General features: G+C 41.3%; 1 protein-coding gene across 2 annotated transcripts in view; it reads left to right on the forward strand.

Moving 5' to 3' along the window:
• Nucleotides 1-27505, forward strand: part of TBC1D32 (TBC1 domain family member 32) — a 157010-nt gene that overhangs the window by 92253 nt on the left and 37252 nt on the right. For both annotated transcript variants that reach the window (XM_026649841.2, XM_026649842.2), the window contains exon 28: nucleotides 17198-17281. In XM_026649841.2, coding sequence (XP_026505626.1) covers nucleotides 17198-17281 — 84 coding nt within the window. The remainder of the gene's footprint in view (nucleotides 1-17197; nucleotides 17282-27505) is intronic.

Raw genomic sequence — 27505 nt, forward strand, 5'->3', positions numbered from 1 at the left:
CACTTGTAAACAACTATTTTTCACATGTTCACTGAGGACTGCATTGCTTTTACTGTATCTAATTATGCATTGACTCTGGTTATGGTTATTTTTTTTTCCCCTTACTATCAGCAAATTACTGTTTCCCAAGGTTCAGCCAGTACATTTTAGAAAATGAGAAAAGTTTCATTTCTTTTAACAGCATTGTTTAGGAAGAACAGTGATTGGTATTTTGCTTGTGGTCTCAGGTTAGCATTGTCATACATTAACATTCAGATATAAAGGCTACCACTTTGTCACACCTTAAAGTAGAACATCAGGGAAAGATGCTGCAGCACTGGAAATACTGGTGGACTAATGCACTCAGTACCATTTTTATGACTATCACACATGTCATTTTTGGTGTATCTCACAGATACTCAGAGGGAGTTGCGCTGTCTAATATAGAGGCTGACACAGTGGCTACGGCTCTGTTCACTATTTTCAGCTGAGTAGATTTTCCAAAGGAGACCATGTCAGATTATGGATCAGATTTCATCTCCCAGTTATTTACTAAATTATGGAGAATATGTGGGGTAAAACAGCTGAGATCTACTCCATATCACCCAGAGACAAGTGGTTCAGTTGAAAGGTTTTTATGGGACTCTAAAAACTCTGCTGGGAATAAATGCAACCAAGAGGGCAAATGGCTGGGATATAATGTTACCCTATCTGTTATTAGCTTAGCGGGAAGTACCCCAAAAGTCCACAAGGACTCCCATTTGATATCCTGTGTGGGAGAAAGGTCAAAAGTCCCTTGGATTTCATCATAGACTCCTGGCAGGGTGGTACTGAGGTTAAAGGGGGGCCAGTGGCTGAATATGTTTAGAGGTTTAGTAAGGATTTAAAGTCTGTGATGGACAGCGCTGGCCTTATCATGAGGCGAACTGAGGCAGCCGCCTCAGGTGCCAGACTGTGGTGGGGCGCCACTAGGACACAGAGTGTAGAAAATTGTGTTTGCTGCTGGTGCATATGTATTCTCTCTGCTCTAGATGCACAGAGATGGTGGAGTGCTGTGCTGGAGGAAGGAGGGCACAAGAGACATAACAGGCAGGCAGGAGAAAAGGTGAGAGGGAATAACAGAAAGCAGCAGGAGCTGCAGGGAGAGAGAGGAGGAGGAGGAGGAGCCTCTTATGTACCTCTCTAGCACCCCCAGGAGCCTGGACTGATTAACACCAGCTTCTCAGGGAGCTTCCTGTTTCCTGCTGCTTCCCTGAACCCACTTGCGGAGAACAGGCAGTCAACTGAAGTAGTAGGAGGCAGTTAGGCCTTTAAGACGCTGATATCTTCCCTCACTCAGGCCCTGATACCAGCCTGCTTATTTGTCCCCTTCAGTTGAGTGTTGAGAGCCACTATAGCTGGCACAGACCAGCAGTCATGAGTGAAAGAAGAAAACGTCCTTCTGGGGCAGCATTCAGAACAAGAAAGAAAGCAAAGGAAGCTTTTCTATCTAAGCAGGAAGGAGCTCTCCTGAGATACATAGATGCAAATGTTCACGGTGAGCCTTCCGCCCCCAGTGAGGATGTGAGTGGTGAGGAGATGCCTGATCTTCCAGTTAGTCAGAGTGCAGGTGACCTGGCAGCTACTGCAGCATCCATATCTCCATCTCAAATGGATGTAACCATGCACATTCCTGAAGAAAAGTGTAGATCAGAGAAGAGTGTGGTGGAGGCTCAAGAAACAGCTGCTGCTGAGTTTAGTTCCTTAAGTCTAGGACTGTGGACCCACTTGAGCAGTAGCCTGAGGGACTTCCTTGTACTGCATGGGCCACAGCAAGTGGAAAAACGTCATGTTCCCCAAAGACAATGAAAATAGAAGTTTCCATCCAACACATTACTGGCATGAAATCCCCAATGGTGACAAAGTGGAGAGGCCATGGCTTATGTACTCAAAAACCCAGAATGCTGCATACTGCTTTTGTTGCAAACTCTTCCAGTCTAATGTTCCAGCCACATTGGGTTCTACAGGAACAAAGGACTGGAAAAATCGGGCTAGAAATCTGGCATGCCATGAGAAGGCAGCAAGTCACTAGAGAGCATTCCATAGGTGGAAAAAGCTTGAGATGAGACTACAGTTAAAGGCCACCATAGATTATCAGCATCAAGAGAAGATTGCATCAGAGTCTCTTTACTGGCAAAATTTCTGAAAAGGCTCATTGCGATTGTGAGAATGCTTGCTACACAAAATCTAGCACTGTGTGGAACTTCAGATCAGCTGTATGTGCCAAACAATGGAAACTTCCTTAAAATTGTGGAGCTGATGGCTGAGTTTGATGCTGTACTCCAGGAGCATCTAAGAAGAGTCACCAGCCAAGAAATGTACACACACCACTACCTTGAAAAAACAATTCAAAATGAGATCATACAGTTACTGGCAACAAAAGTCAAACAGAAGATTGTGGCAGATCTGAAGTCAGCAAGATATTACTCTGTTATTCTGGACTGCACACCTGACATCAGCCATACGGAACAAATGACTTTAATGGTGCATTTTGTAACAACAGAACCTAGTGAAAATGTCCCTGCAATGGTGACTGTCAGAGAACATTTTCTAGAATTAATTGACATTGATGATACTACAGGAGCTGGTATGACAAATGTGCTTCTTAAAAAGCTGGAAGATACGGGAATTGCAATAGCTGACATGAGAGGTCAGGGCTACGATAATAGTGCCAACAAGAGAGGAAAGAACAGAGGAGTGCAGACACGGATCCGAGAGTTAAACCCTCAAGCTGTTTTTGTCCCATGCAGTTCTCATTCATGGAACTTGGTGGTCAGTGATGCAGCATCAGCTTCTAGTGAGGCTGCTGATTTTTTTAATGTAATTCAAAGCATCTATGTATTTTTCTCTGCATCAACTCATCTATGGCAAATTTTGAAGCAACATCTGGGAATATCCTCTCTGACACTGAAACCACTGAGTGCCACACGATGGGAAAGTCGAGTGGAGGCGATAAAGCCTATCAAACACCAAATTGGGAAGATTGATGATGCCATAGTTGCCATCATGGAGGATAATGCTATGACAGGAACTGTTCATGAGAGAACAGTGGCAGAGGTAAATGGAATCACCAGAAACATGCATAACTTCAAATTTCTGTGTGGCTTAGTGTTGTGGCATGACATACTGTTTGAAATATATGTTGTAAGCAAGAGACTCTAAGGTGTCGACCTTGATATATCTGGAGCAATGGAACAACCGGACAAAGCAAAGTCATACCTACAGTCTTACCGGTCAGATGAGGGATTTCAAAATCTTTTGAAGAGTGCACAGAAGTTGGCAGAGGAACTTCACATTGAAGCTATTTTCCCACCCATTCAAGAATACAAGAGTCACTGAAGAAGAAGACATTTTGATTACGAGGCATGGGATAATCCCATAAGAGACCCCAAACAACAATTCAAAGTTGAATTCTTTAACCAGGTGCTAGATTGTGCAATACAGTCAGTTGAAGAATGTTTCATGCAGCTCAAGAAACACAGCAGTATATTTGGTATGTTGTATGATATTCCAAAACTCCTCACTATACCTGAAGATCTACACCAGCAATGCAGGGCACTAGAGACAGTTTTGACACATGCTGACATGCACGATATTTATGCGAGTGATTTAGGTGATGAACTGAGAGCCCTTTCAAGATAAATTTCAGCAGGATCAACTCCAAAGGCTGTTCTGGAATATATGTGCACAAATAAGATGACCACCCTCTTTCCAAATGCTTTTGTTGCTCTGCGCATACTTCTAACACTTCCTGTAACAGTTGCCAGTGGAGAATGCAGCTTCTCCAAGCTGAAGTTAATAAAAACACATCTACGCTCTACAATGACACAGGAGAGGCTGGTCGGCCTTGCAACCATCTCAATAGAACATGAGCTGGTCCAGACTGTGGACCTTCAGCAGAAAGCAGTTCAAATCTTTGCAACCAAGAAGGCACGGAAAGCACCACTTTGATTATTCAAACAGATAAAAATGCCAATGTTTACTATGCAGACAAGAAAAGTTACATTTGCTATTCAAGTATCAGGGGGTAGCCCTGTGAGTCTCTATCCACAAAAACAACAAGGAGTCCGGTGGCACCTTAAAGACTAACAGATTGATTTGGGCATTAGCTTTCGTTAGTAAAAAACCTCACTTCTTCAGATGCACGGCGTGAAGGTTACAGATGCAGGCATTATATAATGACACATGAAGAGAAGGGAGTACCTCACAAGTGGAGAACCAGTGTTGACATGGCCAACCCCCCAACCTGAAGCAAATACTCACCAGCAACTACACACCACACCACAGAAACACCAACCCAGGAACCAATCCCTGTAGCAAAGCTTGTTGCCTACTCTGTCCCCATATCTACTCTAGCAACACCATCAGCCAGCCTGTGGTGAGAAGCTTCTAAGTTTGTAAGGGCACTGAAAGTGTTAAGATCATCTTAGAATGCGTTTTGCTTTTATTTCATTTGACCAAATCCGACTTGTTGTGCTTAGATTTTAAGTGATTATAAGTCAATTTTTGTAGTTAATAAATTTGTTCATTTATTCTACCGGAAGCAGTGCGTTTGGTTTGAAGCATGTCAGAGACTCCCCTTGGGATAACAAGCCTGGTACATATCAATTTCTTTGTTAAATTGACGAACTCATATAAGCTTGCAGTGTCCAGTGGGCATAACTGGACACTGCAAGTCGGAGGTTCCTAGGGTTGTGTCTGGATATTGGCTAGTGTCATTTGGTTGTACAATCCAAGGAGCAGCTTACATGCTAGAGGCTGTGCGTGATCAGCCCAGGAGTGGGCTCCCAAAGTCGGGAATTGGAGTGACCTAGCAGATCACCGGTCCAGATAACACATGGGGAATATCACAGGGAATTCACAGAACAGGGCAATTATCAAATGGTCTATCCCTTCATCCAGTCTCAGCATCTGGCAGTCAGAGGTTTAGGAACACCTAGAGCATGGGGTTGCATTCTTGACCATCTTGGCTAATAGCCATTCATGGACCTATCCTCCATGCACTTATCTGATTCTTTTTTGAACCCAGTTATACTTTTGGCCTTCACAACATCCAGTGGCAACGAGTTCCACAGATTGATTGTGCATTGTTTGAAGAAGTGCTTCCTTTTGTTTGTTTGTTTTAAACCTGCTGCCTATTAATTTCATCAGGTGACTCCTGCTTGTGTTATGTGAAGGGATAAATAACATTTCCTTATTCACTTTCTCCACACCATTCATGATTTTATAGACCTCTATCATAGGGGTCGGCAACGTTTGGCACGCGGCTCGCCAGGGTAAGCACCTGCTGACGCGGCAGGTTCGGCCGATCGCGGCCTCCACTGGCCGCGGTTCGCCGTCCCGGGCCAATGGAGGCAGCGGGAAGCGGCGCAGGCGAGGGATGTGCTGGCCGTGGCTTCCCGCCGCCCCCATTGGCCCGGGCCGCGATCGGCCGAACCTGCCGCGTCAGCAGGTAAATAAACTGGCCCAGCCCGCCACGGTGCTTACCCTGGCGAGCCGCGTGCCAAACGTTGCCGACCCCTGCTCTATCATATCCTCCTCAGTCGTCTCTTTTCCAAGCTGAACAGTCCCAGTCTTTTTAATCTTTTGTCATATGGAAGCTGTTCCATATCCCTAATCATTTTTATTGCCCTTCTCTGTACCTTTTCCAATTCCAATATAACTTTTTTGAGATGGGCAACCACAAATTATATGCAGTAATCAAGGTGTGGGAGTACCTTTGGATTTATATAGTGGCATTATGATATTTACTGTCTTATTATCTATCCCTTTCTTAATGGTTCCCAACATAGTTAGCTTTTTGACTGCAGCTGCACATTGTGTGGATGGTGTCAGAGAACTGTCCACAATGACTCCAAGATCTCTTTATTGAATGATAAGACCTAATTTAGACTCCATCATTTTGTATTTGTAGTTGGGATTATGTTTTCCAAAATGCACTGCTTTGCATTTATCAATATTGAATTGCATCTGCCAATTTCTTGCCCAGTCTCCCAGTTTTGTGAGATCCTCTTCACAGTTTTCTTTGGACTTAACTGTCTTGAGTAGTTTTGTATCATCTGCAGACTTTGGCATCTCACTGTTAACCCTTTTTTTCCAGAACATTTATGAATATGTTGAACAGGACTGGTCCCAGTACAGATTCCTGAGGGACCTGATTATTTCTCTCTCTCCATTGTGAAAACTGACCATTTATTCCTACCCTTTTTTTCCTGTCTTTTAACCTGTTACTGATCCATGAGAGGACCTTTCCTCTTATCTTCTGACTGCTTACTTTGCTAAAGAGCCTTTGGTGAGGGACCTTGTCAAAGGCTTTCTGAAAATCCACTACCCTATATCCACTGGATCACCCTTGTCTATGCGTTTGTTGACCCCTTCCAAGAATTCTAATAGAGTTGTGAGGCATGCTTTCCCTTTACAAAAGCCATGTTGACTCTTCCCAAGCAAGTTGTGGTCATCTGTGTGTCTGATAATTTTGTTCTTTACTGTAGTTTCAATCAGTTTGCCTGATACTGAGGTTAGGTTTACCAGCCTATAATTGCCAAGATCGCCCCTGGAGACATTTTTAAAAATTGGTGGTGTTAGCTATCCTCCAGTCATCTAGTGCAGAGGCTGATTTAAGTGATAGATTACATATCATCGGGCGGCTCCAGGTACCAGCGCAGCAAGTGCGTGCCTGGGGCGGCAAGCCGCGGGGGCAGCCTGCTGGTCCCTGTGAGGGTGGCAGTCAGGCTGCCTTCGGCGGCATGCCTGCGGGAGGTCCGCAGATTCGGCGGCAATTCGGCAGCGGGTACGCCGAAGCCGCAGGACCGGCGGACCTCCCGCAGGCATGCTGCCGAATCGGCGTGACCAGCGGACTGCCCGCAGGCGTGCCGCTGAAAGCTGCCTCGCTGCTGTGCTTGGGGCGGCAAAACACATAGAGCCACCCCTGTACATATCACACTTAGTAGGTCAGCAACTCCTAACAGCAACAACTCCTAACTGGCCTGACAAATTCACTGTACCTGGCATACCACTTTCATGGTATTTGCCCATAAATGGTGTTGTCAGGCTCCTTAGGTGTTGAACCCAGGCTCACAAGATTGCTAAGTGAGAGCCTTACCCTCTATGTCCAAACATTGCAAGGTCAAATGAGGGAACTGCAACTGAGACCCCAGTACCAGAGGCTACACCTGCTGAATCAATGGGATCAAATGACTTGAAGCAGACTGCTGATTGGACCCCTCTGGGCATACATATTCTTATTCCTATCCCACCCTTTGTCTGAACAATTCGTTGCTAGGTCTGTTACCGCCGAGCTCTCTGAAACCAAGTTCTTGCTTCTTTGCTTGGCTTCTATTCCTTGTTTCTTTCACCACCCCTCATCCTTTCTCCTTTTACCATGCCCTGCGCCTTGTTCCTGATTCCTTTTCTTGACCCCTGCAGCTGTCTCCATTCTTGACCTTTGGTGTGACTTTTGAGTCTGACTAGGGCTTAATCCTTAGCATGACTCTGGCTCTGACACTTGGTGTGGCCTCTGATTCTGGTTTTCAATTTGGTGTGACTTCCAACCATGACCCTGAATCTACCCTTGGCTCCGACTACTTGGTCAGACCACCCTGTTACAGACTCTGACAGATGTCATGTGAGGTCTCTAATAAAAGCTTTTGTCATAATCATAACAAGCTGCATATACAAATAATATATAAGGAGTTGTGTATATGTACTAAAAATATGATTTAAAGTTTGTCACCAACCAAAGAGAAAAATAGGTTTCTTCCAGGCAGGAGGTAAGATGTGTATCTCTATCAAAATGTAAATTAAGCACTGTAAGCTAGCACAATGAAGCCCCATTTATGTGGGAAGTCAACAGGAGTGTCGGAAGTCAATAGGGAGACAAGACACATGAAATTGAACCACAGGGGGTTGCCCTGTCTCATGAGGCAGACAGTGAACTTTGGAAAATTTAAGAGGAAGACAGAAAAGCACCGTGTTCTGCACCGAGCAAGTAAATGGATAACATGTTTAAATTTATGAAAACGGCATCCCAACCAGCCTGCTTGGAAATGCTGCAAAGGACATTTGTGGTGAGATAAGCTACTTTAGACAGATGGTTAGCTTGTTAAAGTTAAGTTTAGTATCTAAGTATCTTATGATTTTGTTTTATATGCAACCCTTCTGTTTCCATTATCCTTACTCACTATCTCTTAAATCTTAATCTTTGATAATAAACTTATGATTGTTTTCACTATAAATATAACTCAATGTTCTGGTATTATACAAAGAGCTGATCCTAGGTTGAATCATTCAAGCTGGTGGGTATACTGTTCCTTTGAGAACAGCAAACCTGGTTTTACTGGGTGTGATCAGTGGATAATGGGCTGAACACTACAGGGGGAATGCTTCACAAGGACTAGGGGTCTGGAGTGCACCGTTTGTTAACTTGCAAGGCAAAGTAAGGGCTGGCATAGCTCAGATGATGTTGTTTGGGTAGCTAACAGACTGGAGGGGTCAGAGAGCTGACACCCAGTTAAGCACCAGCAAATCTCTCTGTCTGGAGGCAGGGAGGTAACAAGGTGATTCTCAGTTCTGGGTACCCTGAGAACCGTCAGTGACCAACTGAACCCCTGAAGCATAAGATTTTAGGAACATCTGACATGAACCAGAAGGGACCCCCAGGACTGCTGAGCCCTTCCCTCACCATCACAAGCAACCTGGTCATATGATTGCACTCATAAATTTGTTCAGTTCTCTCTTTAAAAAATTAAGTTGTTTGCCCCCATGACCAGGGCCAGCTCCGGCGTTTTTGCCGCCGCAAGCAGCAAAAAAAAAAAAAAAAAAAAAAAAAAAACTGCAATCAGCGTCACTTCGGCGGCAGCTCTACCACCGCCGCTTCTTTGGCGGCACTTCGGCAGCAGGTCCTTCCCTCCGAGAGGGACTGCCGCTGAATTGCTGCCGAATAGCCGGACGTGCCGCCCCTTTCCGTTGGCTGCCCCAGGCACCTGCTTGCTGCGCTGGTGCCTGGAGCCGGCCCTGCCCATGACTCCTTGTTCTTGTGCCAGAATTATCCTTTAGATTAAATACCTCTCTCTTCACCCTCCCTGATGTTTATCAGCCTGATGTATTTATAGAGAGCAAGCATATCCCCTCTCTGCCTTCATTTTGCTAAGCTAAACAGCCTCTTTTTAGTGTCATAAAATAAGTCCTCCTGATCATCCTCTTCTCTGCAGTTATCCAATTTGAATTAATCTTTCTTGAACATGGATGACCAGAATTGTACACAGTATTCCAAATGAGATCTTACCAGTGCCTTGTACAATGGCATTAATACTTCTTTTTCTCTACAGGATATGCCTCGCCTGATGTATCCTAGGATTACATTTGCCTTTTTTGCAGCCACATTACAGTGACTCATAGTCATGTTGTGATCAACCAACACAACCAGGTCTCTTTCCTCACTAACTTCCAGCTGATGAGCCCCTGGCTTATAGCAGAAATTCATATTATGAGATCCTAAGTGGATGACCTTGCACTACTATTAAATTTCATCCCATTTTCATTACTTCAGTCTTCAAGGTCATCCCGTTCTTCCTGTGCTTTGGTACCTGTGTTTTCAGTGCCCTGTTGCATCTATAACTGTCTTAATCCTCCTCTTCCAGGTTTGTTAACCCCGTGCATTAGCTGTGATCATTTTCAATGTTTGGGGCCAGGCTCTTTTCTCTGACTCTTTATGATGTTTTGATACCAGTGTTTCAAGGTGTTCCCACATCTGTCTTGCACTTCTGATACGACTGTTTTCCAGTGCCTGTGTGGAGAACATGGGTTTATAATTTGTAATAATTTTATGAATATGTGACCTAGTTATTAAGGTAGTTATGCATAGCAATATTAGGTTATTGAAATGTGTGAATGAACTGGTTCAGTTTAATAAGGGATTGTTAGGAAAGAAGCAGGAAATGAAACGAAACAATGGTCAGTGATAATCCATTTCTAGATAAAGAACTTCAAAGAAGCGGAGGAAACAATATCCCAGTCTAGAAATAGGAGTGGCTTATATAATTGGAACTTACAAAACTTGCAAGGAAAAAATAAGGTTTAGGTAAGACCCACTTTCTTTGGGTGATGAAACAAGTTGTTTGTTTGTTTGAATCTATTTTGAGTCACTTTAATCAGCTGCTGGTTCCATCTCCAAAAGGGAAATCTTGTGCGGAACCAAGTTCAAATGTACCTGCCAGAGGAGCTGCATTTGGGAAACAGAGCTCCAATCTAAGAGTGGCTTCCACCCTTGAAAGAGGTGAAGGAAGCCAAGCCTGTCACCTGGCAAGTGCATTTGAGAAGGATTGCAAAGAATCTAAAGTGCAGCTCACCCTGTAACTGTGATAGCCTGCCTTAGTGCCTTTAGTGCCTGTGTTTGGCAGTAAACTATGCCAGTGACTGACCACAAAATCAGTTACATTATCATCTGGGAACTGATCTCAAAGTCAAAGGATGCCAGGTTCGCTTCCAGATGTGATCCTGAGCTTTATGGAAGAATGAGAAATGCCTCCAATCCCTTTTTAAGACACCCCAAGCAGTTTCCACTATGTCCAGCATGAAGCTACCCCAGAGTATTTTGAAGGGTAAATCATTGAAACAGAAGTACAAGTCAGCCAAGACACCGATCACCTGTAATTCAGTGTCACCACCAAACCCCAGTTTCCTTCTGGGAAGAGTAAGGGAGCAGCTTTGTCATGGAAACGTTCCACACTTCCTTGTTCAAAGTCAAGGTCTTTGTCAAATATAAGCTGCTCAACACGCTGAGCCCTAATATTTGGAAGTTGATGGTAATGGGTGTTCCTATTGTTCATTCGTATTCTTGGGATGGAGACAGTTATTCCATATGCAATATGTGCTCATCAATTTAGCTAAGTCACACTAGGCCACAAATTCTTCAAGTTTCAGCATTGAGGTGTTCCTCTGGACGTACATTAGCATTTGCAATTGAAAAAAATATTTCCGCCCTGACCAGGTCATTGGTTGTCTCTCCTACCTTCAACACAAAAGGTTGGTGTTTGGAAACAATGATGGCTGGAGAGAAGGCAGACTGTTCTCATGGTACTGCACCCAAAACCATGACCTTCAGTGTTGGGATTTTTTTGGTGTCATTTTTACCAAGCTATGGTTGCAGTCCTCAAAGCTGTAGATTACCAGAGCTTCTTAGACAATGGCCAGGTGAATCTATGGAAGAAAGCCTCTAACCTGATGAAATCTCTCTCCACCATGGAAATATTAGGAACTCAGAAGGCTGGTGAATGAGAATGTAGATGGGAATGTAAACTTCTGTGTTGGTGATGCACAAAAAGGAATGGAATCCACCTCACTCCGTCTTAACTGAGTTGCCTCTTCAGTGCTGATGAGAGTAAAGAGTATAAATATTTTTGCCACTAAAGTAGGAACAGATACAACTCACATAGGAACAGAACGGTTGAGTAAAAAGGTGGCATTTTCAGAAAGTCACTTTTCAAAGTATGTCATACTTTAGAAAGGTGGTCAATATAATTAACAAACATAAGAAAGCTTAAAGGAAAGCCAATATGTGTTCCCTTTATAGAGAGACAGTGCAACCCAGGGGACCAGAATTTCACCTTTACTTATAAGGTAAAATAATCTAGGGGCTTTAGTGCCAAAGTAACAGAAAACTTAGTAAGTAATCTGTAAAGGAAGAGATTCAGTGTAAAGATAATGAAATAAGGAACTTTCCACTACTAGTTTGTTTTAATGTGGCTCAAGTCAGCAGTGATCAAAAGTTGCTAAATTCTCAGGGCTTTTCCTTCTCATAAACTCTGTGCTATGAGTTTATAGTTTTTGATTACTGTAGTTCACTGAGAGTCAGTATAATAAAGATAAATTGAAATGTAATACATTTTAAAATAGATTTTTTCTAGCATAAAAATATGCTGACTTTTTCACACCTACTTTCTTGCATCTCTCACATTGACTTCCCAACCTTCTAAGCAGTTTTTCTTAAAAGTTGTGCATCATGCAGAATATAAAATAATTGGAATGTGTGCATAATCAATTTATTTGAACGCAGCATTTTTACTAGTTTGCTCTCTTTGCTTGGGCTATATGAAATTAGTGTTGAAAATTGTCAGTGTATCCTACTGAGTATAAAAAGAAACAAGCAATTGCGAAGAAAAACAATTTTAATCTCTAAAAAAGAACACCTGATGTTTTAAACAGTGAGCTTCCAAAGGAAAGAACAGAGATTTATTCTTTTGTGCTTTGTAGTGGGCCATATCCAATGTCAAAAGCTGATGTGCATTATTTTCCATAACATCACTGAAAAGCTATCAAAAGTGACAACTGAGAATTTCAAGCAAATATTGCATTTTGTTAACATGAATCCAAAAGCTATATACTGTATAAATATCTTTGCATTGAACAGCATGGGGAATAGCTAAGCAAGAAAGTACCCATAAAAGCATATATCACATGGATTCTGGAAATGCATAAAGAAATGTTATGGTACATGAAGAGAACATTAGAGCAATGGAAACTGAATGACTTGAAAAGCAATTTAATTATTTCCAATAATACTACCACAAGATAATACTTTAACCGAGGAAGATACTGCTAACCCCAGGGTGCTAAAAGCTCTTGTTCAAATACAGTAGATCTGAATGGGGCTATTTCAGAACCAGCAAAATTCCAGCTAACTGTGTTGGTTTGGGAACGCTTGGTTTTTAATAAAATATATTTTATGGGAGACTTGGTATGCTGTTTGCTCGCATGTGTTTTATGAGTGAATAAATGTATTAGGATTATTTTTTTCCTTTTTTTTTTTAATTTATGAAGATGAACAAAAGCAACAAACATTAAGTTTTGAAGGGAGTTTAGAGAAGGGAGTGTATGAAACTTTCTGTCCAGGTATACTTCTACGCACAGTACCATGACGGACAGCAATGGAACAGTGGTTGTGTCTTGCAGTAGACTGTATTACTTGCAGTAATGTAGCAATACTGAGTTTGTATGCCATGAGTAGGCCACAATTTTTTTTTTTTTGATCTGGTTGAAAAAAATGACCAATCACTGAATTGATTTTCATTTTAATGAAGATTTACTTTGCTCTGCAATATTTATTACTGCCGAAAACAGAGAGCTCTGGATTCCAGAAGGTGCCCAACTGAAAGTAGCTTCAGCATAAGTAGCTAAAGTAAACTTGTAGGTGTTAAAGCACACAAACTACAGCAACTTAGAACAGCCTATCATTTTACATAAATATTATCTCAAAAGAAATGTCTTGTCCCGTGAAAGCCCTCAATTTACTTCATAACCAAGTTTATTTCAATACACTCCACTTACGTATTTTTTTCTCTCACAAATTTGATTGAGTTTTCACAGACCCCTGTTGGGCACTTAGATGAATACTTACAGATGGCTGAAATCAATTTTGTTCTAGAATTTGAAAAAAAAAATAACCTGCTTAGCAGTTGAACTGTACTTCTCCCAATAACTCAATCACTGAACTGAAGTATTTGGCTGTTGGGTCAAGCATGTGGATGCCTTCCAATAAAAAAGATCAAATTAAAATATTCTCTATTGACTTTAAATTTTGTGAATTATGCAATATTTTAATCTTGCGACATTGCTCCTATTTATTATTCGAGCATAACATATTTCATTGATCTGAATGTGAACAGTCATATATTAAATGTACTGTTACAAGTAAACTGCAAGTTTTCCCAAGAGAAACTCTTCAGTTTCTATGTCTTAGTCTAAGCAGTAATTTTTTTCTTATTTTAATTATGTTATGCTAATTGTGGCCCCAATCATACAAAGGCTTAAGTACAATGGTAGGGTTACTCTCAGAATGTAAAGTTAAACACATGCATATTTTTTTTTCAATAGTGGGGTCCATGCTGCTACATTAATATTAACATTTTAATCTATATTGGAGGATTTACTTGATTCCAAGAAGAGGAAGAAGAAGAAAGCTTTTACAAATGTCTAATTTCAAAGGCAAATGCTGCATCACGGAGTGGCTGAACTATGGCAGCAGCAGAAGGGGCTTTTATGTGATAGTTCTGAAAATAGTATTTCTTTTGAAAAAAATACTGAACAAGCAACAGTTTGGCAGAGTTCGCCATCCTCAGGGATCCAAACTCCTATGCTCTTGACTAGAAAATATTGCAGTCTCTAAACTGATTTTTTTTCAGGTACCCACAAAATGAACATAAGGCTGTGCTTTAATGAGTCTCATAGAATAAATATGCTTGTGCTGTCTACATTAATTTTTATAGAGGCATGATTTCAGGGGAAAAAGAATGATATTAAATATATTCAACCATCCTATTCAAACAGAAGAGGGAAATAACCCAATTTCTGTGCAGTCTCTATTGCTTTGATGTAGCAAGAGACTGATCTTTCTCAATAACAATGTAATGCTTCTCAATGTGAACTTGGTGTTGCAACAATCATCATTTTCTATACCAACTGCCACTGCATATACTCTCCTTGTTACTACTGCAGTAGTGGTATAATTAAAGTTCTTGAAGACTTCTTTTGAGCTGATTCCTATGCATTAAAATTCCATATGGGTCTGTTTCCCCAATGGGGAAAACTCTGGCACACAGAGTAGTCTCTGTAATCTCCCAGCAACTTCCTACAATATTTACAACTGTGGATTGACAAGACATAGATTTCTGTATGCAAAAATAGACAGTCTTTCTTAGTGGCATTTTTCTTCCTTAATTAAGGCATTTTTAATAGACTGGATCTGTAAAAATGTGATTCCTATGAACTTTTTGGACAATTAAACCAGCAATGTGTATAATTTAATGAGAAAAGATTAGGTTAAACAGTGGCTGGAGAAACTGTAAAAATGATTGTCTTTATGGTTTTTTAACTGTTAGTTTTAGGAGTGGTGAGGGGATATTGTAAATTAAGGGTGAGATCAAAGCCTTTTTAAATCTGAATTGTCCTGGTGATACCTGGCTTTGGGTCATGCTCTCCTTGTTACATTTTCACTGGTGCTACCTTGAGTTTTTAATGTAGGTCATTATTGTTCCCTACATGGGATATTCCCATAGAGGAGATGGGAAAGCTTCATTTACATTCTTCTGTTTAAAGTAGTGATGTACTTTGCCCAGCTACAGAAGTATAAAGGGACGCAGCCTCCCCAAACCTACATGCAATTTTAAGTTTGAGAAGAGCCTGTGCAATTGCAGTGGCTCTCAACCTCTTAGCAGTTTTTCAAGACGCATTTCAGGACATGATCAAGAAAAGCAGGGTAAGCTAATGCTGACAGGGTGAACACTAAGTTATTGGCTATTATCGTACAAGGGAGGGAGGTACAATTCCCTGGGTAGTGTCACATTCTGGGGTGAAATACAGACCAGTGAGGAATTGTCACCTCTTACCCTGTAACCCTGAGTGCCTCACAATGTCTTGCTACTGTAGCCCTCTGCCTGGGATACTGGACTTCCACTTACCCCACAACCCCACCCCCTGCCTTGGTTAACAACTGGTAAGGTGACTCCACACTCTCCTCAGCCCCGAATTTTTCCCCAAAACATGTGTTCTGAAATGTCCAACCTTGTCATGGAACAACCAGAGGAATGATAAGGTTTGTTGTCCTTTGAAGAGTCAATATACAACAGTTTTTTACGTTAACTGGAGTTACCAAACAGTTCAGTTCAAACACAGCACTGGGTTGGTTTAGATTAAAAATAAAGCAAGTTTATTTAATTCCAAAGAGATGAATATTAAGTGAGTACAAGTATAAGGATTAAAGTAAGAAATGGTTACAGGAGAAATAAAGATAAAATGCTTTCTAGCAACTAAAACTTAACAAGCTAGACTTGATTCAAGGTAAAATCCTCACCATGTGCTTTCACCAAGATGGCTGACAGAACCCCTGGGCCAGGATCTATCTCCTCATGTGTCAAAGGGCTTTGTCTTCTTAGGTGAAAGATAAATAACTTGGGGTTTCTTGGCCCCTCTCTTTTATAGTTCAATAAATCTTTGAAATGGATTCTTCTGAAGAATATGTCAGATAAGTCTATTCCCAGCAACTTGAAGGAAGTTTTCTGTTGCTTCTTCCCCTCCTGGAGTTGTCTGCTAAAATGCAAATTATTTTAGTTCCTGCTCCCTCCGGTGCAACTTAATGAGCATTAAAAAATGTCCTCCTCTGTCGTGATAATGTAGGGTTTGTCTCCACCACTTGTTAGCTTGATGGGTCTATTCACACGATATGTAAATACAGTCTCATTGTCTTACAAAGTACTATGGAAGTAACTCCTAGGTGAGGAAACTACATTCCTTTGTCTGAGATAAACTTGTTTAATACCTTTACCTAGTCTAGGGAACCGGGTCTTGAACATATGACAATGACATCCTATAAGAGGAATTCATACATTTACATATAATATTGCTATATACATTTTACCATAATGTTATTAACCTGCAAGTTATTAGTTTTCAAATGATATATCACAAGGCATATTTTGTAGAGGGGTGCTTAGGGCCACGAGTAGTGACCAACTTCCAGCATCCTGCTTGACCCCACAATACAGACATTCAGAGTGGAGCACAATCCCCATGGGAGCTTCCATGGAAGGAGCAGATCTTTGAGTAAGATTGTAGTAATAATAAAGCGTAGAAGCATCCCTTAAGATTTGTTCTTTTCCTCTAATATCTAATAATATATACTGTATTTTTCATATTTTGGAAAGTTGGCCATTACTCTTGTATAAATATGCAAACAATTGATTTTGCACTGCTTATCAGAAGGAAGGACAGAACCCTTAAAGTGCATTGCCTCTTGTCTTTTGTCTTCAAGTAACATTTTTATGCACAGTCTACATCCACATACAAATGTGGTAAGTTATTGTAGCCTAATTAGAGTTAATTTTCTTTGTATATTGAAACCATGTAACAAATTCTGAAGTAATCCTTGGAGGATCTAAAGATAATAAATAATTCCCTTTCAGTTAACACTGAATAGATTCTCAGTGAAGCTATTACAATTTTAATTTGAATCAGGAATGTTATGAATCCAAGAGCACAATATTTTGAATTGTTTCCCCATACAAATGTGCATAAACGTTCAGGAGTTCAAATTGCTTTAGTTGTCCACATTTTGTAATTTTGTTGGGTAATGTAGTTCCACGTTCCATTCATTGCCGCTAATGTTTTAATGGGTTTTTGCTTATTACAGTTTTGGCAGAATTAATTGAAAAGTTTGTGTTGCATCTTTCTGAAAACCCATCAGAATGTTACTTCAGCACTGAAGAATATGAAGGTAAGTTTGCAGGCACTTCATATTTGAATTTAAAAGAAGAATAATATATCCATAGCTTTCTGACTATTAAAAAAGTAGCTAGACATCTTTAATATTCTTTGTTTAACAGTTCATGTATTCATTATTCAAATCATGGGGAACATTTAGTGTCCTTCTGGAACACCACCTGTTTGTTGAAGCATAGTATGACTAATGTTAATGAAATTTTGAACCTTCTTGTAATATATGTACAGTACATAAAGAGAGATACAGAATAAATGATGGTGTGGTATAAAGGTTTTATGGATGCCTGTTTAGGAATTAATTACATAGGTGACTGAGTAATGCTGCCATTCCAAACAAATGCCAGTAAAACCCGTCATGTATTGTTTATAAGTCACACATTTAACCAACAGCTATTTTAGAAATGTCTTAAATAGTTTAATTGCAAGTGAGGGCTGGTTTCTTGTAATGCCAGCCCTCCCTTCTAGTTACTGTGAGTCCATCTACATGTGTCAGGGAACTAAAAATACAATTAACATACTTTTTAAAACTCTAAGAATGACCCAAACTAACTTTCCCGTACATTAAATGCCAAGACTTTATAATTAAATTTTCTCCATACTAGAAGGAAATATTGTGTGTCCTATTGGAAACCTGGTAATCTTCCCATTTTGAATGGTCTTAAGCTCCTTTTTCTATCCCTACTTGTAGACATGCCCCTCGTTGCTCACGGCACACATTCGTGGGAGACCACTCTTTCAAACACCAGTGCCCTTTTATTTCCTTGTATTTTCCCACCTTCACTTATATACAGCTTTATACAGTTCGCTATCAGGCAGGTAGCCCCTTGGGGAACAGCTTGCTCTTACAGCTAGCTGGGAGCAACAGGCCTTCACGCCTCACTTTCCTGTTCCTCTCCTCCTACTTCCTTCCTGCTAGCTTTATAGGCCTTCCCCCATCAAGCTCACAGGTGTCTCTCCTTTAGGGCTTTAATCAGCCACAGCCTGTCAGCTCCAATCTCTTCCCCTTACTGGGAGCTGAGCTAGCAGGCTCTGAGCTAACAGGGGCTGAGTCAGTGCCTTTTGGCCAGCACCATGTTACACTACTAGATCAGAAGATACCTTACCTTAAATCTGTTTCTTGTGCGATGTTGTCCATCTTGAACCTCAGTACAAGTTCATAGGGAGAATTTTGTGAAGGAAGAAAGACTTTTTTTTTTTGGTAAGGGGTTTGTTTTTGTTTAATTGCAGCTCTTGGAAACTACTCAGAAGTTATTAATATTTGAATAAATATTGATGCATATAGATTAGTGAGCAGAGTGCAGGTGAGTTAGTCAAAGATAAAGGATAAATAAAATTTTATCACCTGGCTCTGCAGTTTAACAGGATTTTTATCACCACAAAATATGTAGTATAGCATAAGGGTTAATTGAGAGCTGGTCAGAAAAAATTAAGTAAGACATTTTGTATTAGAATTTGCCAAGTTGTCAAAATCTAAATATGTTGCAGAAATGGTTTGATTTTGCTTAAATTCTGACAGAACCCAGGTAGACTGCCCTGGAGCCAAGGCTCCCTGTATAGCTGGGTGGAGAACAGTTTATCAAAGAATTTTGAAAATTTTTGGTTTTATTCCAAATCAGAGTAAGGACAAATTTAAAGATCTTTAAATCCTCCATGAAATGGAATTACCATTTTCTTCCCAGCTTCATTAATTTTTTGTGAGCTTAGGGTAGTTATTCATGAATGAGTTTTATGAAGTAAAATTTTCAAAAGCGCCTGTGTCCTATTGAAAATGAATCTAGCTTAGCCTCCTAAGAGACTTAGGTACTTCTGAAAATTTTATCATCAGCCCAAATCAATGCAGGTAAAGGAACAGATACTCGGTTAATGTAAATTTCTCTAGGTCCAGTTGGCCCCAAATCTCTTTGCACATCATATCATCCTAAATTCTGTTGGAAAAGTGGGATTCAACCCACTTTCTAGTGATATAAAACTTACATGTATAGCCTTGTAGGGACGCAAGGTATCAGAATTCAGAGTTGTGACATTTGTATGTATAGAAAATCTGGGCCAGGTCTTAATGAGTATGACTACTCTGCAATTAAAAACCTGTGACTGGCCCATGCCAGGTGACTCGGGCTCCCGGGGCTTGGGCTAAGGGGCTGTATAATTGTGGTGTAGAAATGTGGTGTAGAACCCTGCAAGAGGGGAGAGTTCCAGAGCTTGGGCTGCAGTCTGAGCCTGAATATCTACACCGCAATTAAACAGCCCCTTAGCCTGAGCCCCGGAAGCATGAGTTAGCTGGCACGGGCCAGCCGTGGGTTTTTAATTGCAGTGTAGACACACCCAATCTTGCCTGCTCTCACCTTGGGCTGGTAGAAGGAGAGAGGGTTGTTCCACATTTCTGGAGAGAAAGAAGAAATATTTCCTTGATGGATTGATTTTCTTTTTTAAATGACATGCTTTAAAAGCTGCTCAGGAGTTTGGAATGTTAGAATAAATCCAGGGGTTAGTAAGCAAGTGATACAGCTATAAGCATGTGAAAAATTGTACAAGCCTAGCCAATTTATCACTTGTATATTGCCGATATAAATATATTATATTCTTGGATTCCAATCGCAGTTTTAATGATGTATAGAATTATGTAAATTCATGTAGAATTACTGTATGATTTTGTATTACTTTAAACAGAAACGCCAGGACTACAGCATAATTTAATTATCCACTCAAAACCATATATTTTGGGCTTTATTCTCAAAACCCTACAATAAAGCTGTGAATGAAAGAGGTTTGGATAATAGTTACCAGCTTCCTCCTGAGAGAAAAATCCTTCAAGCAGGCACTGCATCCTGGTCCCTCTAAAGTGTGGGAGGCTAGAAAGTGGGATCAGAAGACAAGCCCAATTCTGATCAATTTGTAGATAAGATGGAGTTTCTCCTGCACATGTCAAGTACAGCAGAAAGAGTGAATAGGCAAGGGAAATGTTAGGATGCATGTTAGGCTTGGGAAACACCCAACTTCAATATTCAGTAGGCTATATACTCATTAGCTTCATTACTCAGAGCTGGAAAAAGTAAAAAAGTATGGACACAGCAAGAAAAAAAAACTGACAAAAGCAAAGGCCTCATTTCTGGGTTACCTTGGGTTTTACACTTCCTCTTTCCATGGTAAACAACTCAGGCTGCGTGACAGCCCTTTTCAGAGTTTCCCAGCAGTATTTTAACACAATCATTCTTATAAACAAAGCAAAGTTGGACACACATTCTTGGAACATGACTGAATGTTCAGTTCTCAAAACAAACATTTCAGTATACATTGTGTTGTTCCTTAACATTACTGGTACCAGGCTCTCTGAGAATTCATTATCCGTAAAGCATTAGTTTTTATCAGTCTCTTTTCCACAGTTGTATCTGTGCCATTGTCACAAATAGTGATACCCCGATTTGTATTAGATTTCTTATTCTTGCCCTGTATAAAGTCCTCCACTCCGTCTAGGTCATAAAACAAATATATTTGTTACGATTATGAAGAACATAGTATTAGACAGTATTGTGACATATACAGAAGTTTGAAAGTAACGTGTAACCCTTCTGACAGGTGGAGCCGGCAGCAACCAGGGCCGGGTTCAATATCTAGAGGTTCCTTTTCAACAATACGATACAGAACCAGCTCAACACCCACCCAGTAACCTGGGAAAATTACACACCACCCCTGGGTGCCTCTGAGAGACAATACTTCCCCACTCGCAAGCGTTGAGTGTAGAAAAGAAACTTTAAATTGAAAGGAGTGAAGTCACCTAACATTAATTAGGGAAAATGCCACAAGCATGATTCATAATCATAAAACTGTGAGCAGGACACCCACCCCAGAGTACATGGGGCAGTGTCTTCTGCCTCATGTTCTTGAGTTCTACAGCCAAAAGTTCCTTTTCTGTGCCCCTCACTGCTCCCTCCTCATACCCCATTCACAGTGGCTGTCCTTGGTCTGTGAGGAGCCAGGGCTCAAAGGTGCATCTGTGTGAGTTCACCTCCCACCTGGGGAAGAAGGCACCTTGCTTGCTCCACCATCTGACCATTTGCTGTGGCTGGCTGCCCCGCCAGCTGTGGTTCCTCTCTTCTGGCCACCCCACTAGCTGCAGTTCTTCTCTGCTGGCCGCCTCTGTACTATGACCTCTGCACGTCAGTCTCTTGAGGTTTCACCCAGCTCTCAGTGTTTTGCAGCTCTTAGGCTGGGCAGATACGCTGTCCCACTACAAGTGATTGTCAGCTCTTTTGACATAAATAACAGAAGGCTCCTAATGGAGCCTGTTTAGCTCTATCTTTGAACAGTGGGGAGGAACAGGTAAAATCAGACCGGGGATCCTTAGGGAGAGTCCGCACCTCCTGGCTGGGATACCTGTCCCCACCCCTCTTACTTTCACAGGGGTCTGGCATTAGAACCCCTGGTTTCATGAGGTCCTTTCAGCTGAGGGTGACCCCCTCATTTGGGACAGGTTAAGCACAGTTCTGCTCCCATTTATTTATACAATAAAGACAACAATACTCATAACAACATTTCACTACCCCTGCATTCAGTACTAAAGTGATTTGTAACCCAACACCAGCCAAAGTTGATCACTTTGAGCAACACTGCTCTATCTGCTGAATATCTAGGCAGAGTTGATGTGTTCATGATTTTAAAGTTCTGTGTCTCAAGATCTTTCAGAGCTAGATGTAAGTCCTAGATTCTGTTGGAAAGGTGGGATTCATTCATAAATATAATTTGCTCCTGAAGTCTCTTCCCCCTCCCAGCTAGCTGTCAGGGGAGAACTCATTCAGACCCTGCTTACAAATTAATACACTTAAGGGCAAAAAATAAGCCCTTTTCCCCTCATATGCTATGAAATGAGTAGGGCCAGCCAGAAAGCAATTTTGTTCCTTGAAAGCTTTCAAGGTTTGGAACTTGTTTTTGTTCCAGTGCTGAATGAAATGGGAATCAGTACCTATGCTTCCATGACAAATTTAAATGTTAGGTTCCAGTGGCAAAATAATGAAAGAAAAATAGAAACCCATGATCATTAGGAACTGAGTTTCCTTTTCTCTTGGATATCAAGTTTGCCACTCTCTGACTGATCTGATAATGAATGACCACCTTAATACCCAGACTTTCCAAGAACCTCTATCAGAAGGTGTTTTGGAAGAATTTTTCTAAGAAAGGGGACAACTAATTCTTGACCAAGACTAATTGTATTGCTTGTGTTACATGATATTGTTGTTCCTTCACTAGCCTCTTAATGCAATCTGAGCCAAGTCTTATAAATACTAATATTTAATACAAAAATAAGGAATGGCTGCTTCCCTACCAGCTAGTGCATTATTAAGGAATTAGCCCATGGGGTGTGTGTAAAAAAAGAATCAGCCCAAAACAAAAACAAATCAGTCAATCTACAGAAACAAAAATACAAGAATTACTACGTAATATTTAACCAATAATGTATAAGTAGATTTTAGGATCACATCTCTTCCCAAACACCTCTCCCACCTCCACCTCCAAAGAAGCTCACAGAATATCTGATGGATGGTGGTATGCTCCATCCTCCTTCTGACGTTACTCCTTGGGATTTGAACATTGAACAACAGAGGCTTTAACAGAAGCCAGATGTTTTATTTTAATAAACAGAAGCTATAATTTGTATGAAAGTAGTTTCAGTACAATGCATGGATACTCAGTGTTTATCATGTTCCTTGAAATAAGAAATTTATTATCTTTAAAAAAATGACAGCCCTTAGGTAGCTGAAATTAGAATAACACAATCATCCATCTGTTGTGGACTCCCTCAGGATTTCAATCTATTGTAAAATTTGCAAATCTGAAAAATCAAATTAGGTTGGGTTGTTATCCCTTCAAAGATCAGAGGAGAAAAAAAACCGATAAATCTTTATGCAGTTGCAATACTTAATTATAAACAGCAACACAAATCTTAACTGAAGCTAAGTTTCTATTATCAGCATTGAAAATGGACTCTGATTTGTACTCAGATGAGAGCACATGCACATAGTATGCACATAGTATGGCATTCCAAGTTAATGAATTCTCTCTATCCGCTTCCTGCCACTGGTACTTTCCTTTTTGCTTTTATTTTTCCTCTGACCTAAATAATGAATAGTCTAGAGCTGAACCGTGGCTCTTGTAGCAAGTGTAGCACTGAGCAGGGCAAGGAATGGGAAACTGCAGTGGTGGTGGAGGGGGAGGTATAGCGTCTCCAGAAGGGAAGAGAGACCCCGGTCTTGAAATAACCACTTCCTATACTTGTAGCACAGATGCAGTTTTCCCTTTGTCCCAATGCTGAATTCCCAGTCCAACCCCCAGCCAGATATGTCCTTCTTGGAATATGCCAGTAGCTCTAGCAGCCTCTCCTTACATGCAGGAAGTACAAGCAACCTCATTATGGCTGCCTCCATCACAGTTGCACTGGGCTGAGGAATTGAGTGCCAGTCCTCTGTTCCTCTCCTTCTCCTACCTGCTCAGGAGCAGATACAATTTGATGCAAAGGCTACATCTGCAGTTATAGTTGTGTGGAGAATACAGACAGCTAGCTTGGGTATAAAGAGCAGCATAGAGGGTGAGACACGGCTTGGCGAGTAGAGTGTCATAAATACCTGAACCCTTATTGTATGTGTCCTACATAGCTTTTTACATGCTCAAGCAGCGTCTCCCACACTTACATTGCTATTTTAGCAATGTAGTGTGCTTCTGCATACCCACTGTCAAAGCCTTTCCCTGCCTCAGCCAAAGGCTCCAGCAGAAAGGAGAGGTTTTGGTGGTAGGGAGCCAGTGGGGAAAGGCTCTGGCAGAGGGAAGCCTTTCCCTGCTGCTTTCCCGCTTCTGGAGAGTTTCCCTGCTATCTCCTCCCTGCTGGAGACTTTCCCCTCTGCAGTGATACTGGAGGTAGCCTGCTTTTCACTGTGGTGTGTAGCTACACATGTAGTGCCTGTACTCAACACTCCACCATAAGGGAATGACTGTACTGAATACCATAGAGTGTGAGGTAAAGTTTATTATCTAATAATTTCTTTCTGTTCTTAACATAGTCCATTAGTCAAAAATACTTGGTTAACTCCCTTCTTTAGAGGTGAGTGGGAGTGGCTCAAGATGTTGATTAGCAATTTGTCCATTTAGCCCTGCCGCTTCCTATTAATACCCAGACAGCTAAAGATAATCCTTGCACAAGTTCAACTTAAGTTTAATGTTATGAAACCTAATTTAGTAAATAAACCTTTACAGTTAGTAAGCACACAACCAGTTTCCTTCACTACTGATAGGAATTCTTGTTGGTTCAAAGTTTGTGTTCTTTAAGTCTTTGCATCAGGACAAATTGTGAATCCGATTCTTGCCAGAGATACGAGCCACATATGCTTCAGAGTATGCTTAGCATTTCCAATCAAGAGATATCATTGGGGAAAAATCTCTTTCAGATGGTATTGGTCATTTCCTTTCCCATTGAAACTGATCCTTGACCTTAGTGGCCTTAGCCATCAGATTTTTCTGCTCCTTGCTATGCTTCTGCGAAGAGATTTTCGCAGAAATGCACTTTAAATCATTAGCTTAAGGCACTTTGGAGTGTGCCCTCGGTGCTCTAAAAAAGTCCATTAGCTTCTCTGCACTAACTCCCCATGTGCACACTCTGACTGTGCAGGGAGCTGCTGCACACCACCTACTGTGGGCTTTTCCCCCATATTGACTAGCCCTATGTGTAACTGTAATCTGCGCAGAGACTGCCCTGAGTGTTCCTTGTACCATTTTGTGGAATCCTGGCTATGTTGTGTGGAGGAGGCCTTGTTCTGCATCAGACTTGGGACCCTTTTCTCTGGCACATTATGGATTCATGAGCTGAGAACAGGGTAGGCATAATTCCATGTTTGCTGAGGATTCAGTAGCTGCCTCACAAATGGAACACTTATTTGCCTTGGAGCTGTGCTTGTTTGTGAGCTCTGTCATGGTGTTGCATAGTGGGGAAAGAGGAGAGGTATCAGTAAAGACAGTTCTAGCAAGATTCTAGTACAACCCACCAAAATAATCAATCCACATGTAATACAAATAGAGATTTATTTTGTATAAGAGGTAAATATCAAACATGAATATGGACTACGTAATAATGTCTATAAGAAATCAGCCAATTAATGATAGCTTGACAGGGTGGGAGGGGGTTGGCCCTTTATTTATAATTGTTTAAAATAAAAAATACAAATATATGTTAAACTGCAACTGCACAGACCTTCTTATGTTGTTTGTCTTAGATTACAAATTCTTGCTGTCAGGAAACATATCTAGGGCCCTACCAAATTCACTTTTTGGTCAATTTCATGGTAATAGGATTTTAAAAATCGTAAATTTCATGATTTCATTTGTTACAATACTGTGAAATTTCAGATTTAAATTGTAGGGGTCCTGACCCAAAAAGGAGTTGGGGGGGGTCACAAGGCTATTGTAGGGGGGGTTGTGATACTGCTACCCTTACTTCTGCGCTGCTGCTGGCAGGAGTGCTGCCTTCAGCGCTGGGCAGCTGGAGAGCAGCAGTTGCTGGCCAGAAGCCCACCTATGAGGGCAGAGCCACCGCCAGAAGCAGTGCAGAAATAAGGATTGCATGGTAAGGTATTGCCACCTTTACTTCTGTGCTGTTGCCTGCAGAGCTGGGCCCTCAGTCAGAAGCCACCACTCTCCGGCCACCCAGCTCTGAAGGCAGCAGCACAGAAGTAAGGGTGGCATGGTGTGGTATTGCCACCCTTACGTCTGTGCTGCTGCTGGGAGGGCGCTGCCTTCAGAGCTGCGTGCCTTGCTAACAGCCACCGCTGTCTAACCACCCAGCTCTGAAGGCAGCAGAGAAGTAAGGGGTGGCACTACCATGCCCCCTCCCCATAACATAACCTTGTGACTCCCCTTCAACTTCCTTTTGGGTCAGGACACCCAATTTGAGGAACGCTGGTCTCCCCCATGAAATCTGTATAATATAAGGTAAAAGCACACACAAAAGACCAGATTTCATGGTCCGATGCGTTTTTCCTGGCTGTGAATTTGGTAGGGCCCTAAACATATCTGTCTGCATACAGAACCAAGACATTGGGCCCCGTTTCTGACTGGGGTATCTTGGCACTCCTGTATTATTAATATTAAATTATACTAATAAACCACAGTTGATAAGCTTGCTGCCACCACGTGGTCCTCCTGCTGGAAAGAGGGATAGCCAGATCCTTATCTGGGGGTAAACTGGTGTAATTCCACTGAAGTCAGTGGAGCTGAGCCCATTTACACTATGTGATAATCTGGGTCAGAATGTCTGAGTTGCATTAGCAATGGCTGTCAATGCAACTAATAGCTTCGTTGAACTTGAGGTTTTTCCAGTTTAACTGTAGAGGAGATAGACTAGTGAAGATGTTATGAAGCAGAATGATGTGAAATGGAAATGAATACTAATTTAAGTTAAATAGTAAACTTTCTGTTTTTTTCCCCATCACTAAAATATAATTTGTCCATACTTATTGCACAGTTTCATTCAGAAATTATTATTATAATTTTAAAAAGTTCTTATCTTTCAATCATTATCAGTTTTACTACTATATTTTTATCAGCAAGGAGACTAGTATCCAAGCATGACCTCCATTGCTACTTGGTATTGTAGCGGTTTCAGCGCCTGACTGCTGTTGTAGCTTCTTTAGAAGACTAGTATGCATGACTTAATGAATAACTGGATTTATTCATATTCAGTTAATTGGCCTCTGCAGTGTGCTAAAGAGGGATGTGGTTGGCATCTTTATAACTTGATTAGTTTCCACTAAACTAAGAGATAACATCTCAAGGTCTTCAGCCTAGGTCTCCTGTTCAGACCGTTTCTGTGGTGTGGTATGTAGTTGCTGGTGAGTATTTGCTTCAGGTTGGGGGGCTGTCTATATGCGAGGACTGGCCTGCCTCCCAAGGTCTGTGAGAGTAAGGGATTGTTTTCCAGGATAGGTTGTAGATTGTTGATGATGTGCTGGAGAAGTTTTAGCTGTGGGCTGTATGTGCCAGTGGTGTTCTTTTATTTTCCTTGTTGGGCCTGTCCTGTAGTAAGTGACATCTGGGTACCCGTCTCACTATGTCAATCTGTTTCCTCACTTCCCCAGGTGGGTATTGTAGTTTTAAGAATGCTTGATAAAGATACTGTAGGTGTTCGTCTCTGTCTGAGGGATTGGAGCAAATTTGGTTGTATCTTAGGGCTTGGCTGTAGACA

Source organism: Terrapene carolina, unplaced genomic scaffold, assembly GCF_002925995.2.
Source record: "Terrapene carolina triunguis isolate 2854851 unplaced genomic scaffold, T_m_triunguis-2.0 Scaffold85, whole genome shotgun sequence".
In the NCBI taxonomy this organism is placed as follows: Eukaryota; Metazoa; Chordata; order Testudines; family Emydidae; genus Terrapene; species Terrapene triunguis.